The sequence below is a fragment of the Oncorhynchus masou genome, chromosome 20 (genome assembly GCF_036934945.1).
Source record: "Oncorhynchus masou masou isolate Uvic2021 chromosome 20, UVic_Omas_1.1, whole genome shotgun sequence".
NCBI lineage: Eukaryota > Metazoa > Chordata > Actinopteri > Salmoniformes > Salmonidae > Oncorhynchus > Oncorhynchus masou.
In genome coordinates, this window is record NC_088231.1 from 15,802,869 (window position 1) to 15,820,295 (window position 17,427).

At 43.2% G+C, this 17,427-nt stretch overlaps 2 protein-coding genes across 17 annotated transcripts in view; both read left to right on the forward strand.

Moving 5' to 3' along the window:
- The window catches only part of LOC135507014 (type II inositol 3,4-bisphosphate 4-phosphatase-like), a 333,119-nt gene extending 317,779 nt beyond the window's left edge, over positions 1–15,340 (forward strand). For 14 of the 16 annotated variants that reach the window (XM_064926482.1, XM_064926486.1, XM_064926485.1 and 11 more), the window contains 5 exons: positions 244–384; positions 2,679–2,776; positions 3,876–3,988; positions 6,399–6,553; positions 11,911–12,119. In XM_064926482.1, coding sequence (XP_064782554.1) covers positions 244–384; positions 2,679–2,776; positions 3,876–3,988; positions 6,399–6,553; positions 11,911–12,094 — 691 coding nt within the window. In that variant the 3' untranslated portion in view covers positions 12,095–12,119. The other 2 variants (XM_064926488.1, XM_064926489.1) reach the window with 2 other exon arrangements.
- A 66-nt stretch (positions 15,341–15,406) lies between these two features.
- LOC135507019 (B-cell lymphoma/leukemia 10-like) lies at positions 15,407–16,522 on the forward strand. Its single transcript, XM_064926508.1, has one exon. The coding sequence runs from the start codon at positions 15,694–15,696 to the stop codon at positions 16,363–16,365; it is 672 nt and encodes a 223-aa protein (XP_064782580.1). The 5' UTR covers positions 15,407–15,693; the 3' UTR covers positions 16,366–16,522.
- The last annotated feature ends 905 nt before the right edge of the window (positions 16,523–17,427 follow it).

Sequence of the window (17,427 nt, forward strand, 5' to 3'; positions counted from 1 at the left end):
GGGTGAGAAGTGCTTCAACGTTGGTATGTGATGTCTTGATGTCCACGCATATCAAATCTCTGTTTAAACTTTCTCTTTCACCCTTCCTTCCTTCCTTCCTTCCTTCCTTCCTTCCTTCCTTCCTTCCTTCCTTCCTTCCTTCCTTCCTTCCTACCTCCAACTCTCTCTCTCTTTCCCCTCCTCCCATTCTCCCTTCCTCTCCCTCTCTCCTTCCCTCTCTCCCTCCTGCCGACCTCCCTCCAGCGACCATTATACTGTAGAAGTGCCATTACCACGGCTGGCCTTCCAGACGTTACCCCATGAGATCAAAGAGGGCAAGGCGGTGCAGGTTTACCCGGTGCTCTTCAACGTGGGAATCAACGAACAGCAGACAATAGCAGACAGGTACCGAAACACTTTTCTCTTTTACGGGCGAATCATATCTTCCACTGTAGTTACAAATGTTCACTTATTCTCCCATTGACATCAGTCAAAATGTCACTTAATTATGAACTGAAGTTAAGGCAACCAGCCTTTTTTCCCCGATCCCTCAGTTTCTTCTGTTACACACTATGGGAGAAAAAAACATTTGTTTTGGATGAGATGATGTTGTCTTTAGAGTCATTTCCCATCATGCTCCCAAGGTCATTGTCACCCAGTGTAATGTTATCGCCTTTGGAGCATCGAATAGGATTATTTCTATCCAGCCAGTAAGCCTGGTTTGAGACAGGATATTGTGGCCATGATGTTAGGCTAATATTCAGAAAGAAACTGTGTTACTGGTAATGTATTGCAATCATTTCAAGACTGCCAGACCTAAGTCACTTCTGGAATGCACACGACCAGTCTCACTGACCCGCACCTTTCACCCAAGTCTGTGATATCTCAGACTTGGGTGAATGATGCGCCATGCCATAGAGCTCCAGCATTTACAAAATCACACTGATGGCCGTAACCGGGGGTTCCTTAGTAATCAACTGACATTCCAAACTGCACAAGCATGTCTCCTGTTCTGTCATAAAATGTGATTCATATATGCAGCCTCTCATGACCAACACGTTTCTCATAAGGACCTATAAGCTCCGCCCATTGTTTTTTCTGCTAATTGGACTTTTTTCCCCTACCAAACTTTGAACAAGCATATCTACCATAACAACCTATATAATTTCGGTACTTAAAATGAAATTATGCAATAATTGTCACTAAGTGACATAAGAAGGAGCGCTCTGTCATTCGTGGAGGACAACAGGTTTTGTAGACTTGTTCTCTCTTTCTCCATGTACAGATTAACTTGTCCTTTCAGGTTCTCTTTCTCCCTGTACAGATGAACTTGTCCTTTCAGGTTCTCTTTCTCCCTGTACAGAATAACTTGTCCTTTCAGGTTCTCTTTCTCCCTGTACAGAATAACTTGTCCTTTCAGGTTCTCTTTCTCCCTGTACAGAATAACTTGTCCTTTTAGGTTCTCTTTCTCCCTGTACAGAATAACTTGTCCTTTCAGGTTCTCATTCTCCCTGTACAGATTAACTTGTCCTTTCAGGCTCTCATTCTCCCTGTACAGAATAACTTGTCCTTTCAGGCTCTCATTCTCCCTGTACAGAATAACTTGTCCTTTCATGTTCTCATTCTCCCTGTACAGAATAACTTGTCCTTTCAGGCTCTCATTCTCCCTGTACAGATTAACTTGTCCTTTCAGGCTCTCATTCTCCCTGTACAGAATAACTTGTCCTTTCAGGTTCTCATTCTCCCTGTACAAATTAATTTGTCCTTTCAGGTTCTCTCAGGTTCTCATTCTCCCTGTACAGAATAACTTGTCCTTTCAGGCTCTCATTCTCCCTGTACAGATTAACTTGTCCTTTCAGGTTCTCATTCTCCCTGTACAGAATAACTTGTCCTTTCAGGTTCTCATTCTCCCTGTACAGAATAACTTGTCCTTTCAGGTTCTCATTCTCCCTGTACAGAATAACTTGTCCTTTCAGGCTCTCATTCTCCCTGTACAGAATAACTTGTCCTTTCAGGCTCTCATTCTCCCTGTACAGAATAACTTGTCCTTTCAGGCTCTCATTCTCCCTGTACAGAATAACTTGTCCTTTCAGGCTCTCATTCTCCCTGTACAGAATAACTTGTCCTTTCAGGCTCTCATTCTCCCTGTACAGAATAACTTGTCCTTTCAGGCTCTCATTCTCCCTGTACAGAATAACTTGTCCTTTCATGTTCTCATTCTCCCTGTACAGAATAACTTGTCCTTTCAGGCTCTCATTCTCCCTGTACAGATTAACTTGTCCTTTCAGGTTCTCATTCTCCCTGTACAGATTAACTTGTCCTTTCATGTTCTCATTCTCCCTGTACAGAATAACTTGTCCTTTCATGTTCTCATTCTCCCTGTACAGATTAACTTGTCCTTTCAGGCTCTCATTCTCCCTGTACAGATTAACTTGTCCTTTCATGTTCTCATTCTCCCTGTACAGAATAACTTGTCCTTTCATGTTCTCATTCTCCCTGTACAGATTAACTTGTCCTTTCAGGCTCTCATTCTCCCTGTACAGATTAACTTGTCCTTTCATGTTCTCATTCTCCCTGTACAGATTAACTTGTCCTTTCATGTTCTCATTCTCCCTGTACAGATTAACTTGTCCTTTCAGGTTCTCATTCTCCCTGTACAGATTAACTTGTCCTTTCATGTTCTCATTCTCCCTGTACAGATTTGGAGACATCTCTTTGCAAGAGAGGATAAACCAGAGGAACTTTGAGATTTTAGACAGTTATTACAAATCACTAAGCGATAAGGTGCCATCAGAATGTAAGTGCATCAACTGCCACTTTAACATCAAAACATCAGAAGTATATAAATGTCATCAATCATCATGCAATAGTATCCATCTTGCTTGTTCGTAGAACACATTTTGACTTCATCCCACAGAAGAAAATGAGGTCTGTATATTGTAATGATCCATGCCCATTTGTATATAAGCAACATACACTGAGTGTACAAAGCATTAAGAACATCTTCCTAATATTGAATTGCACTCCCCGCCTTTTGCCCTCAGAACAGCTTCAATTCGTCGGGCATGGGCTCAACAAGGTGTCGAAAGCGTTCCTCAGGGATGCTGGCTCATGTTAACTCCAATGCTTCCCACAGGTGTCAAGTTGGCTGGATGTCCTTTGGGTGGTGGACCATTCTTAATACACATGGGAAACTGTTGAAACCTTCCAGTTCTTGACACAAACCGGTGCACCTGGCACATAATTCCATCCCCTGTTCAAAGGCACTTCAATATTTTGTCTTGCCCTTTCACCCACTGAATGGCACGCATACACAATCCATGTCTCAATTGTCTCAAGGCCTAGAAATCCTTATTTAACATGTCTCCTCCCCTTCATCTACACTGATTGAAGTGGATTTAACAAGTGACATCAATAAGGGATCATAGCTTTCACCTGGTCAGTCTATGTCTTGGAAAGAGCATAATGTTTTGTACACTCAGTGTAGTTTTATTACAGACATAAGATACAATGTGTATTTATTTTACAGTCCAACACACACACACACACACACACACACACACACACACACACACACACCAGTATTTCCATTTCCCGTCTACCATCGATTCAGCTCCTGTAAAATGCACCCATGTGGGTCAGATTTGCAGACAGATACACGACCAAAGAGATCTACGTTTGTAGTAGTTTCCACAGATACCCTCATTCTCGTTGTCAGTGTACCGTATATTTTCAATACCTGCATCCTTCCTGTCGCATGAACACACACACACACACACACACACACACACACACACACACACACACACACACACACACACTCCTTCCTGTTACAGCGCTGTCGAGCAGCCAAATGAACCAACTAAAGCCAACACGCGTTTCGTTTCCTTTCACAGGTCTGCCATGTTTTCAAACGCAGACGGACTTGAAAGATTTACTTGGAACCCTGGGCCAGAATGTAGTGACGAAGAAGAGAAAGAATGTGGAGATACTGTGGCTCGCTGGAACGGTGAGGATAGAATAAGATATATAACAAGTGGATCCATTCTTATACGTCTGGCTTGACGTCATTCATGCAAACTCGTCAGCCTGCTCATGTCCCTACGTATGGAGGTTGATACGTTGGTGCCCTGAGGAGAAGTTTTGAACTTGTGAATGCAATGCACCTGCTACAATGAAGACTTCATAAACATACTCAACATCTGGCAGAAGACCATGCAAGGCTCCAAATAACCCTGATGATTTAGGGGAAATCTCCCAGAGAATGGGCATCCGATTACCTAATCACATAGGTAGGCATAGAGCAGCAATGGAAACTACACTTGACCGATTTATATCATATACTGTATCCAGCCAAACCAATCCGGAACCCCACACACACATGATTAGTAACACTATTGATAAAGGAGTAAAGGTTGAACACACACATTCCTTTCTGGCTAATTATTCCTCTGGTATTTGGCTAATGGTTCCTCTGGTATTTCCAAAGACTTCAGACAGTCTTTGGATAATGAAAGCAGATCTCTTCTGGTTGTAACTATGAGCATCCTTCTCTTTCCATCCCTGGTCTCTGGAATTAGCTGCGCCTGAAAAGGAAGTCTGGGAAACATCATAAACAGTGGGGCAAAAAAGTATTTAGTCAGCCACCAATTGTGCAAGTTCTCCCACTTAAAAAGATGAGAGGCCTGTAATTTTCATCATAGGTACACTTCAACTATGACAGACAAAATGAGAAAAAAAATCCAGAAAATCACATTGTAGGATTTTTAATGAATTTATTTGCAAATTATGGTGGAAAATAAGTATTTGGTCAATAACAAAAGTGTATCTCAATACTTTGTTATATACCCTTTGTTGGCAATGGCAGAGGTCAAACGTTTTCTGTAAGTCTTCACAAGGTTTTCACACACTGTTGCTGGTATTTTGGCCCATTCCTCCATGCAGATCTCCTCTACAGCAATGATGTTTTGGGGCTGTTGCCGGGCAACACGGACTTTCACCTCCCTCCAAAGATTTTCTATGGGGTTGAGATCTGGAGACTGGCTAGGCCACTCCAGGACCTTGAAATGCTTCTTACGAAGCCACTCCTTCGTTGCCCGGGCGGTGTGTTTGGGATCATTGTCATGCTGAAAGACCCAGCCACGTTTAATCTTCAATGTCCTTGCTGATGGAAGGAGGTTTTCACTCAAAATCTCACGATATATGGCCCCATTCATTCTTTCCTTTACACGGATCAGTCGTCCTGGTCCCTTTGCAGAAAAACAGCCCCAAAGCATGATGTTTCCACCCCCATGCTTCACAGAAGGTATGGTGTTCTTTGGATGCAACTCAGCATTCTTTGTCCTCCAAACACGACGAGTTGAGTTTTTACCAAAAAGTTATATTTTGGTTTCATCTGACCATATGACATTCTCCCAATCTTCTTCTGGATCATCCAAATGCTCTCTAGCAAACTTCAGACGGGCCTGGACATGTACTGGCTTAAGCAGGGGGACACGTCTGGCACTGCAGGATTTGAGTCCCTGGCCGCGTAGTGTGTTACTGATGGTAGGCTTTGTTACTTTGGTCCCAGCTCTCAGCAGGTCATTCACTAGGTCCCCCCGTGTGGTTCTGGGATTTTTGCTCACCGTTCTTGTGATCATCATGGGGTGAGATCTTGCATGGAGCCCCAGATCGAGGGAGATTATCAGTGGTCTTGTATGTCTTCCATTTCCTAATAATTGCTCCCACAGTTGATTTCTTCAAACCAAGCTGCTTACCTATTGCAGATTCAGTCTTCCCAGCCTGGTGCAGGTCTACAATTTTGTTTCTGGTGTCCTTTGACAGCTCTTTGGTCTTGGCCATAGTGGAGTTTGGAGTGTGACTGTTTGAGGTTGTGGACAGGTGTCTTTTATACTGATAACAAGTTCAAACAGGTGCCATTAATACAGGTAACGAGTGGAGGACAGAGGAGCCTCTTAAAGAAGAAGTTACAGGTCTGTGAGTGCCAGAAATTTTGCTTGTTTGTAGGTGACCAAATACTTATTTTCCACCATAATTTGCAAATAAATTCATTAAAAATCCTACAATGTGATTTTCTGGATTTTATTTTCTAATTTTGTCTGTCATAGTTGAAGTCTACCTATGATGAAAATTACAGGCCTCTCTCATCTTTTTAAGTGGGAGAACTTGGTGGCTGACTAAATACTTTTTTGCCCCACTGTAAGCATCTGCATAGAATGCTTTCACTTTCGAAGTGAAAATTCTTTTCATAAGAACAAAAACATGTTTTCAATGAATTCCCAGTGGAGTTTCCAGGGTACTTTTCTTCCCAATTCTACCTCACAGTCAGAGTAGTTTTCAGTTATGCATTGTGTTTAAAATAGTTTGTTTTTGTTTACGTTATTGAGGTGTTTTCTTCTGCTCCTCCCTTGGTCCAGATCTGCCGACGGCTGAACGGGATCAGGTTCACCAGCTGTAAAAGTGCCAAAGACAGGACGTCGATGTCTGTAACCCTGGAGCAGTGTGCCCTGCTGAGAGACGAGCACCAGCTCAACAAGGATTACTTCATACGAGCCCTGGACTGCATGCGGAGGTGAGAGAGAGAAACTCAGCTTTGGGGGAGAGGTCTTAAAAGTTATTTCCTGATTTATAGTAGGGCTCCTCGCATTCTCTCTCTCCTCGTGTTTTCTCTCCTTGCTTCATTCTCAAAAGGAAGGAATGGAGTTGGAAGTGAGCATTGAAGGGGGGAAATCTGAGGACAGGAACCTCCAATCTGCTCACCACTGCTTGCATCACTTCCCTCTAATGTTTTTAGGTGGTCGTGGTGGTGAGTGAATGGGAGGAGGTCTCCCAAAGGAATCAGAAATGGACTTTTGAGATTCCCCTTTATGTCTCTGGGCCCTGAAGTTGATTGGGTAACCTGGTCAGGAAAACTCCTGATCCTAATTATAATAAGCCCCAGGAGTCTTTCCTGACTAAGTAACCGACCTCACTGGGGAAAAGTCCAGGCTCTACGTATGCCAATATTCCCTCATTGTGAAAAGTAACTAATGTTTGAAAGGACAGAGGAAGTGGCAAACATCCTGCTGATCGATCTGTGGCTGCCAACTGGCTAATGGAGCTCAGTGGCATGAGCAAACACACAGCAGCATGTCTATCACACTGTTCACTGGCACCAGCCATTTCACCACCCCTAGTTGGTATCAGAAGCCACGCCCCCACCCTGATAGCCTGCCTCATCCCATCTGACTTGCTCAAAGTTTACATCAGAGCCACGTCATAGCTTGACATGGGCCCTGCTTGAATACTTTAGAAATGTGTCATTCCCTCCCTTCCTTCTCTCAAATAAATCACTGATCTGATGTGACTGGGTGGGTGAAGTGCTACAGTGCTATCTAAAGGAACCCATGTTGTCACCTATCCAATGTTGTGACATCAGTGAAAACCTAATATAGTGATAACCTAATATAGCATTTCTACAGCATTTGAACAGGGCTTATGGTGCATCATGATGTCACCCAGGCACATTCCCATAATCACCCTCTCTACTGTCTGTCCTCGTGATGTCAGAAGCCCTCAACCATGTGACCTAGAGATGAGAGCGTACAATTCTGTCAACAGAGATGTTTGGCAGAAGAACACATGATCACCACAACTATCTTCTTTATATTTATTTATTTAATTATACCCCTTTTTCTCCCCAATTTTGTGGTATCCAATTGGTAGTTACAGTCTTGTCCCATCGCTGCAACTTCCGTACGGACTCAGGAGAGGCGAAGGTCGAGAGCTGTGCGTCCTCCGAAACACAACCCAGCGAAGCTATACTGCTTAACCTGGAAGCCAGTTGCCCCAATGTGTCGGAGGAAACACCATACACCTGGCAACCGTGTCGGCGTGCACTGCGCACGGCCCGCCACAGGAGTTGGTTGTGCGCGATGGGACAAAAACATCCCTGCTGGCCAAACCCTCCCCTAACCCGGACGACGCTGGGCCAATTGTACACCGCCCCATGGGTCTCCCGGTCGTGTCCGGCTGCGACAGAGCCTGGACTTGAACCAGGATCTCTAGTGGCACAGCTAGCACTGCGATGCGGTGCCTTAGACCACTGCGCCACTCGGGAAGCCCACCACAACTATCTTAACAGTCAATTGTATTTGGCTAGTGAAGACATCAAAACTATGAAATAGCACATATGGAATCAAGTAGTAACCTTTGATTCTCTCTTTGCACTCTCTTGGCATTCTCTCAACCATTTTCACCTGGAATGTTTTTCCAACAGTCTTGAAGGAGAGTTGGACCGCAGAGTGAAGGAAAAGCAGCCAACAAATACTCAGCAAAAGTGCAAACTCCTTCGACTGTTGGAAAAACATTCCAGGTGAAGCTGGTTGAGAGAATGCCAAGAGTGTGCAAAACTGTCATCAAGGTAAAGGGTGGCTACTTTGAAGAATCTCAAATATAAAATATATTTTGATTTGTTTAACACTTTTTTTGGTTACTACATGATTCCATATGTGTTATTTCATAGTTTTGATGTCTTCACTAGCCAAATACAATTGACTGTAAAGATAGTATAGAATAGTAAAAATAAAGAAAAACCCTTGAATGAGCAGGTCTGTCCAAACTTTTGACTGGTACTGTGTCTTAAGAGTCAATTGTATTTGACGAGTTAGCGGTTTTGTCATAAATTATGAAGGAAAACATTTGGTATGTGGTAAAGACAAAGTGGTTGCTTGTACTATACACAAAACACATCCCACTTATAGACATCATTCATTTATACAAGCTATTCTTTCCCAGATTTGATGGGCAACTTGACAAGAGTTTCTGGGTGCTTGAGTATCTAAGGAATCTTTGTTTCATCTGTGCACCAACTGTAGAATTTCAGCACTTTGCCCTCGAATGGATTGAATGAAATTCAACCTCAAACAAAGAGTGATTATCAGAGCTTGAGAATGGATATGCTTTCCCATGTGTTCCAGTGTCAAGATGGTTCAGAGTGACACTGGAAGATAGCTGTAGGCTTGACCCGTCTATGCAAAGTTGGACCGGTAACTATCAAACTTCAGTAAATACGTTTTAGTACTGAGCAGCTGTAAATATCAAATCAAATTTGATTTGTCACATGCGCCAAATATAACAGGTGTAGACTTTACCGTGAAATGCTTACTTACAAGTCCTTAACCAGCAATGCAGTTCAAGAAATAGAGATAATTAAGTATGATGGATCTTTCTTTCAACATAGTTTTGTCAGAATAGCCTGTTTACTGTGCACCACATAACGTAAACGGTCAGTTGAATGTGGCTAGTTAGTGATATTCCCATGAGTAAAAAAGTGTGGATCAAATATCTGGGGAAGTCAAATGGCAGTCTTTTGCTTGCAGAAATGCTATCACACCCACTGTGTGCAATTGCATACACAGTGTGTTCACACGTCTAAGGGGGATACCTAGTCAGTTGTCCAACTGAATGTATTCAACTGAAATGTGTCTTTCGCATTTGACCCAACCGCTCTGGATCAGAGAGGTGCGGGGGGCTGTCTTAATCGACATCCATGTCTTCAGCACCCGGGGAACAGGGGGTTAACTGCCTTGCTCAGGGGCAGAACGACAAATGTAACAAGGGCAACAAAGATACAGCTCAGATGATCACTAAAGAGTCTGAGAGAACTAAGTCATTCTGCTAGATAAAACTGGTGTATGTTTGGAGAAAAAGGAGTGCTTTGATAATGTCGAGGATCGTTATGAGGCTTGTAGAACCGGTTATGGTTAGACAGTGTTGTGGCTTTGGAGCGGTCCAAGAATTAACCGGCTCTACAACAAGCCTATGGCTATAAAATGTCATCATTAGAGACTGTACCTACTAATAATCGCAAACGTCAGAGTTACTTAACTCAGCAAAAAAAGAAACGGCCCTTTTTCAGGTCCCTGTCTTTCAAAGATCATTCGTAAAAGTCCAAATAACTTCACAGATCTTCATTGTAAAGGGTTTAAACACTGTTTCCCATGCTTTTTCAATGACCCATAAACAATTCATTAACATGCACCTGTGGAACGGACGTTAAGACACTAACAGCTTACAGACGGTAGGCAATTAAGGTCACAGTTATGAAAACTTAGGACACTAAAGAGGCCTTTCTACTGACTCTGAAAAACACCAAAAGAAAGATGCCCAGGGTCCCTGCTCATCTGCGTGAATGTGCCTTTGGCATGCTGCAAGGAGGCATGAGGACTGCAGATGTGGCCAGGGCAATAAATTGCAATGTCCGTACTGTGAGACGCCTAAGACAGTGCTACAGGGAGGCAGGACGGACAGCTGATCATCCTCGCAGTGACAGAACACGTGTAACAACACCTGCACAGGATCGGTACATCTGAACATCACACCTGCGGAACCTGCGGTACAGGATGGCAACAACTGCCCGAGTTGCACCAGGAACGCACAATCCCTCCATCAGTGCTCAGACTGTCCGCAATAGGCTGAGAGAGGCTGGACTGAGGACTTGTAGGCCTGTTGTAAGGCAGGTCCTCACCAGACATCACCGGCATCCACATTGCCTACGGGCACAAAGCCCCCGTCGCTGGACCAGACAGGACTGGCAAAAAGTGCTCTTCACTGACGAGTCGCGGTTTTGTCTCACCAGGGGTGATGGTCGGATTCGCTTTTATCGTCAAAGGAATGAGCGTTACTCCGAGGCCTGTACTCTGGAGCGGGGTCAATTTGGAGGTGGAGGTTCCGTCATGGTCTGGAGCCGTGTGTCACAGCATCATCGGACTGAGCTTGTTGTCATTGCAGGCAATCTCAACGCTGTACGTTACAGGGAAGACATCCTCCTCCCTCATGTGGTACCCTTCCTGCAGGCTCATCCTGACGTGACCCTCCAGCATGACAATGCCTCCAGCCATACCCTTTCTTCTGTGCTTGATTTCCTGCAAGACAGGCCATGGCCAGTCAAGAGCCCGGATCTCAATCCTATTGAGCATGTCTGGGACCTATTGGATCGGAGGGTGAGGGCTAGGGCCATTCCCCCCAGAAATGTCCGGGAACTTGCAGGTGCTTCTGCCCCTGAAGAAGGCAGTTAACCCACTGTTCCTAGGCTGTCATTGTAAATAAGAATTTGTTCTTAATTGACTTGCCTAGTTAAATAAATATAAAATGTTCATGAAGCTTGACTATCTCTCTGTCAATACTGACACTGTTCCCTTATTTTATCCAACATGTGTGTTGACATATTGACATAGAATGTACACTTGGGTTCAGACTAACTGCACAACGGTCTGGTTTCACTATGGCTTGTTCTGGATATGTGGGGGTAAGGCTTATCACATTTCCTTAAGTTTTGGGTTGAGATCTTTAAATGTCCCTTTACTTTTGGCTACATGAAATCAACAGTTGCAACAGAACGCATCCAAAGCTTTGTCCAAATCATTTTCAAGTAAATAATTGAAAGAGGAGAGATCCACATAAATTATCTTGCCTGCCTCTACTCGCTCCCTTCATACTCTTACACTCTTCCATTCATCTTTCCATTTACCCATTCATCTTTCCATTTACCCATTCATCTTTCCATTTACCCATTCATCTTTCCATTTACCCATTCATCTTTCCATTTACCCATTCATCTTTCCATTTACCCATTCATCTTTCCATTTACCCATTCATCCATTCATCTTTCCATTTACCCATTCATCCATTCATCTTTCCATTTACACATTCATCCATTCATCTTACCATTTGCCCATTCATCTTTCCATTTGCCCATTCATCTTTCCATTTGCCCATTCATCTTTCCATTTGCCCATTCATCTTTCCATTTACCCTTTCATCCATTCATGCGTCTGTGCTTGTTGGTTGTCTTTGGCCCATGTCAGGGGTCTCTCCTTTACTAACCCACCGGTTCTTTCTGTCTATTCTCTGTCTCACCTCCTCGCCCCTCGCCCCCTCGCCCTGCAGTCGGCTCACCCAGGGAGAAGTAGTGTGTCAGTGGGATTCGGACCCCGAGGCGGCGTGCTCTGTAGCGGAGAACAAGCCGGCCTCGCGACACTTCTACCCCATCGCCCTACTGCTTGTCAGCTCACACCTGCTGGTCGTGTGGTTAATTTTAAGTCTTGTTTTTCTGCTTGCAAAATATCAATAAAGTTGCTGATGATGCCATGTACTAACCTTGTGTGCGTCGGGTGGTGATTTTTGTCTGTGCAGCTTGTTTTTTGGGAGGGAGGGAGTCTGGAATTTGTGTGATTTCATTGATTTTGCTTTGAAAGGGTAATTGGGTGGATACATGATTTAATTTGTACAATCAAACACAAGCTTTTGACTGTTAATCCGACTAGCAGGCTTGAGGATTGGATGGAATCGATTTAGAATGTAAGGGATTAAGAAAATAAATTCTCTCCGCTAAGACATATTAGCTTTCTCTATTTTCACAGATACCATACTGTTGAACCTTGGAGTCTTTTTTCTCCCGTACCAAAAGCATTGGCCATATAATACTATCAGAAGGCCTGGCGATAAACAGTTATCTCTTCATGTCAATGACCTAGAGCTAACGTTCTGATAGCAAGCATTGCGTTCTGGTTGGCTGCTCTGGCACAGGTAAGAAAGTGCTAACAGCGTAAATGAAGCCGATCACACTGTTACACACTCCGGTATAAACTCCAAGCAGCTTGAGGGCACATTCTTATCATAACCTCCAGTTGACCCCTGTCAGTTGAGGGACCCTCCTCTTCATAGAGACTGTGATTTATTTACTAAGATTCTACATTTAGTCCCAGGGAATAGGAATGATCCCAGAATGTAGGAGCGATCCCAGGGAATAGGAATGATCCCAGAATGTAGGAGCGATCCCAGGGAATAGGAATGATCCCAGAATGTAGGAGCGATCCCAGGGAATAGGAATGATCCCAGAATGTAGGAGCGATCCCAGGGAATAGGAATGATCCCAGAATGTAGGAGCGATCCCAGGGAATTGGAATGATCCCAGAATGTAGGAGCGATCCCAGAATGTAGGAGCGATTTCAGCTGACAGTGTAGGCACAGTGCACAAACATTTCTCAGTCTTAACTTGCCAGGTATGGGATGTTTACAGACTAGAGGGAGGGAGGAAGGGAGATCCAAGATAATTATCCACTAATAAAATCCTTACGAGTTGACAGAATTGGAAAATGATTCACTTGGACATGCTGCCAGGTATGGGATGTGCGCTACTGACTGAGCAGACATGGCTATGGACCGTTCTGAATTCATGGGCCGGATGCATGCAAAAAATGTGGCTATTTACACTGACTGGAAATAAATATAGATAGGCGTCATTTATTTTATCTTGGCCTGCGAATCGCTTTCTCCAGCTGGCTACACTGAGCTCTAACACCAAACATCATAGTTTCTAAAATGAAGTACTGCAAGACAGCGTTTCAAACTAATATATATATATATATACAGCGTTTCAAACTAATATATATATATACTGATACAGGCAAATAATGTTAGATAGTCATGTAATGGACCACATGAGAATTTCTGGTAATATATCCTCTATCTGCGGCAGAAGGGGGGACACATTTTGATCTTGCCGAGGCTGCAGAATTACTGGGACTTTGGTTGTTTGTCCCTCCCTAGACGTAGTTTGACAAACCCAGTTTTAAATAATAATTTGCACGGGCATCATGTTGCACCAAGAGCTCCATGGCCATTGAGAGGCCATAAGGAGTGTAAGCTTGTCCATGGTGGTCTGCGAACACACGACCTTCCAGCTCACAATCAAAATCCCAATGTTGCCATGTAACACTCGAGGTGAAAAAACAGTTTGTCAATCTGTATATCTAAGGCTCTGGTCTGTCCGAGGAGTGGGGGGAAAGGTAGGCATGTTCTCTGCTATACTACGTTGAATTATTATTTTGGATAGAGGGCGGATCACTTTTTTCAAGAGTCCAGGGAGGGTCAAGTGAAAATATATTTGGACTAAATTAGGGTCATCCATTTTAATTTCAGAGGTCTGATTTTCTCGATGTATCCCTTATAATGAATAACGTACAGTCCCTTACCTTAGCTGTCCTACGGGTGATACTTAACTGTTGTCCGTCTGTCATCTGCTCCCCATCTGTCCGTCTGTTACTCAGTTGTTGGTTGTTGTTTTCCATACTCAAAACACACACCCCCTTTTTGAGAAGATTATTCATCATTTCATTTCATTCTTCTTCCTTCCTGTTTGTCATCATGGCCACACCACCAAACCAGGGAGGGATGTCGGATTGAGAATGTGCAAAAGAATATTAAATGCCGGAAGTATGCCTTCAACATGCTGCAGCTGATGGCATTCCCCAAGATCTACCGGCCGCCGGATGGGACCTATGGGAAGGTTGACTCCTGAACCCAACCTATATGTAGGAACTAAGATGGCTACGTCCTGATTCTCCACCCTCCACAGGGAGTGTGCATGTGCACGCTTTGGGAGAAGTGTAGGGAAACAGGACACAGCCGGTGTAAAAACAAACCATATGATTCCTGACGTAATCTAATCCAAGCAGTAAATATTTTAGCAATATAAATAGTCTATAGCCATGCGCTGCAGGTCAGGATATAAAACATAAATGAAAGGTTGTAGGTTTTTCTGATATTGGCCATGTTATGCAATGTTGCTGGGACACACTGTTTTGTCTGAGTTAAGTTTGTCCGTAATTCTTGTTCGGGCGTTCCTTTGTCATTTTCTTCTTCGCTGAGTCATCGTTTGTAATATCGGCAAAGCGTGTTGCTTGCCAATTGAGCATACTTTCTCATGCTCCGTTTCTGAAATGCCTTAAAGTCAACACAGTAACTCATTTGCATCAGACGTGGCTTAAAGGAAGCCTTGAGAGGTTCTATAAGTTGGAGAAAAAGCTGAACAGACTTTCAAGTTTAGCTTGTTGTTCATGTTCCCTCAGCCTTCTACATAAGAGACCTGTCTGTCCCTTAAGGAGCCTGAGAGAGCTTACTGTAAATATAATTTAATTCCATGAATATGTTCTCCTCTCATTCTCAATCATGATTGCTTTTACGACCACCTCATATTTTTTTGTACAATAACTCAATCGTAATGTGTCTCACAAAATATGTTGAATTACTGCCATATCTATCACATGCTGTATGTAACTTTACTTTTGTTTAAAAATATTGTTTTCCTTTATTTTCCCTCCACAATCAGTCAATTGAAAACCAAACCATAACCCCTTTGTATCATATTTATTTTTATATCCTTTTTAATCCGTTTTTATGCTTTATTCAGGGTCACTGTCTTGGATTCAAAAGCATCCAAAGCTCTTCCTGTATGTAAAATATCTTTGTTTGCGCTTTGCAATGTGTTGCATTCCTGTTTATTTAATTAAAATACATTTGATTCAATTGCTTGGGATGGATGTTAATATCTGTATTCATCTTTTCATAATTTCCATATCTTATTAGGGCAATCGATGATGATCTCTCTGAGGCAGGAATGTCCAAATAAAAACACGCGCACGCACGCACGCGTACTCAGTTTCCTGATAGGGAACTGATCTACTGAGGGAGTTCCCTTTTTCACAATATTGGCTTCCAACCAGTTAAATGACTCTCCAGGGTTAGAAAGGGGTTTGTTACATTATCTCAGTCAGTTGCTAATATTGCAAACCCTTATCATCTGAAATTCCAACACTGCTGCACTGGGCATTCCAGAGCCTGAGCAGCAGCTTCAGAAAACTAAAGAGCTCACAGGCAATTGGCTGGATAATGGACTCCTGGTGTATCACTGACGAAGACCTGGCGGAGGTCAAGAAGGAAGCGTTGGAGCGTCTGCGTCCGTACCTCTGTGAGAAGCTAGTGGCAGACCGCCACCTGGACTACCTCCGGTCCAGGAGGGTCCTTACGCGGGACGACGCCGAGGACATCTGCTGCAGGGTGGGGAACAGCAAGAAGACCGGTAGGATGCTGGACTACTTAGCCGAGAACCCCAGGGGCCTCGACTACCTCGTGGAGTCCATACGCCGAGTGAGGACCAAGGACTTTGTCATCGGGAAGATCACCAGCGAAGTCGAGGCGGTGAAGAGAGAGACGGCCATCTTGTCAGCAGCAGGTAAATCTCCGCCAGTCTGTATATGCAAAGAGAAAACTCCCTTTGTGTCGTTGCAGAGTGACAGTACTGGATACAAAGGAAGTAGTGACGCACAGTCCATCCAAACCTCTCTGTCCAACTCCGAAGACAAGTGGGATCAAAATGAAGCATCCTTTTTCTGGAGTGCCCTTCCTGAAGGAGTTAGTGTCTCTTCTCTACACAGTCTGCCAAAACCAGGAGAGCAGGGCGCTCCTTCAGTGCCCCTTGAGGACTTCGAGCCCGGGACATTAGAGTCTGAGAGCAGTGACCAGTTTCACACCCTCCGTTCCTTTTCAACCCCCCCCCTCTGATGGAGTAATACAGAATGCCTGGATGTCTGGATTCAAACACAGGTTGGATTATATGGGGACAGTAAAGGGTTAGGTTTTATTGTGTCATAACTGTACATGTCATCGTTATCGAATGTTTTATTTTCCATAATCATAAAAGCTTACAGTGAATCAACAAGACGTGTTTTCTAACGTGTTTGTTCTAGCAATAAAATGTTTTACTGAAACCTTTGTTATTGAAATGCAAAAAAAACCCTGTAGTTCATCAAGAAAAAAACAGAACTATTACAAAATGGATGCGTGCCAGAAAGTTGTACTGGAGAGCTTTAGTTTCATATCGTCATCTGCCACAGTATCAGGAAATGGAGCAATGCACAGCTTCCTGTTTCTTTGAAGCACAGTCCCACTTCATGTCCCTATTTGAACTTCTGCCAGGCACCCATATTCTAGGAAATTATCAAATCAACATGTTTATTTTCTGGGATTTTATTTTGATTCAGGATGTGCAAAAGAACTCTAAGGGAAACTAGTTAGTGACAGTTAGTGTGCATATGACATGGACGATGAAACAAAAACATGTAAAGCTCCAAATAGGCATTTCAATAAATGTGTTAATAAATATGACAAAAGTACAGATGTAAAAGTTATTTGATTATATACAAAAATATAAACAGCTAGTTGCAATTACACTTGAACTGAGAGGTAATATACATTTGGACACGACCACTAGCTGTCACTGCCAATTTCTTCACATACTATCATGACCAAAGGTAGAATAACACACACATGACATTGTTTGCTACGTTATTTATGAAAAATAATTTAAACATATTTACAATATATTCAACTGACAATTTGCCCTATTCTCTCCAAAAGGCGCTCCAGGTTGTAGAGGAATATTGTGGAGTTGGCAACTCTCTGTGCCTCACACGGTGAGCATCTAGAACTGTTCTGGAAATGCAGAAAAAAAGAGAAGCAATACAATTGACATTTTAGATAAATTAATATTCATTGGAAATCAGAGTGACATTGTCATTCAAAATACTGTTGCTGCTAATCAAATGAATGCCAATCAAAAATGTA

Excerpts from the sequence above, each read along its gene's own strand:
- LOC135507019 (XM_064926508.1), top strand. The coding sequence starts at position 15,694 with ATGGACTCCTGGTGTATCACTGACGAAGACCTGGCGGAGGTCAAGAAG.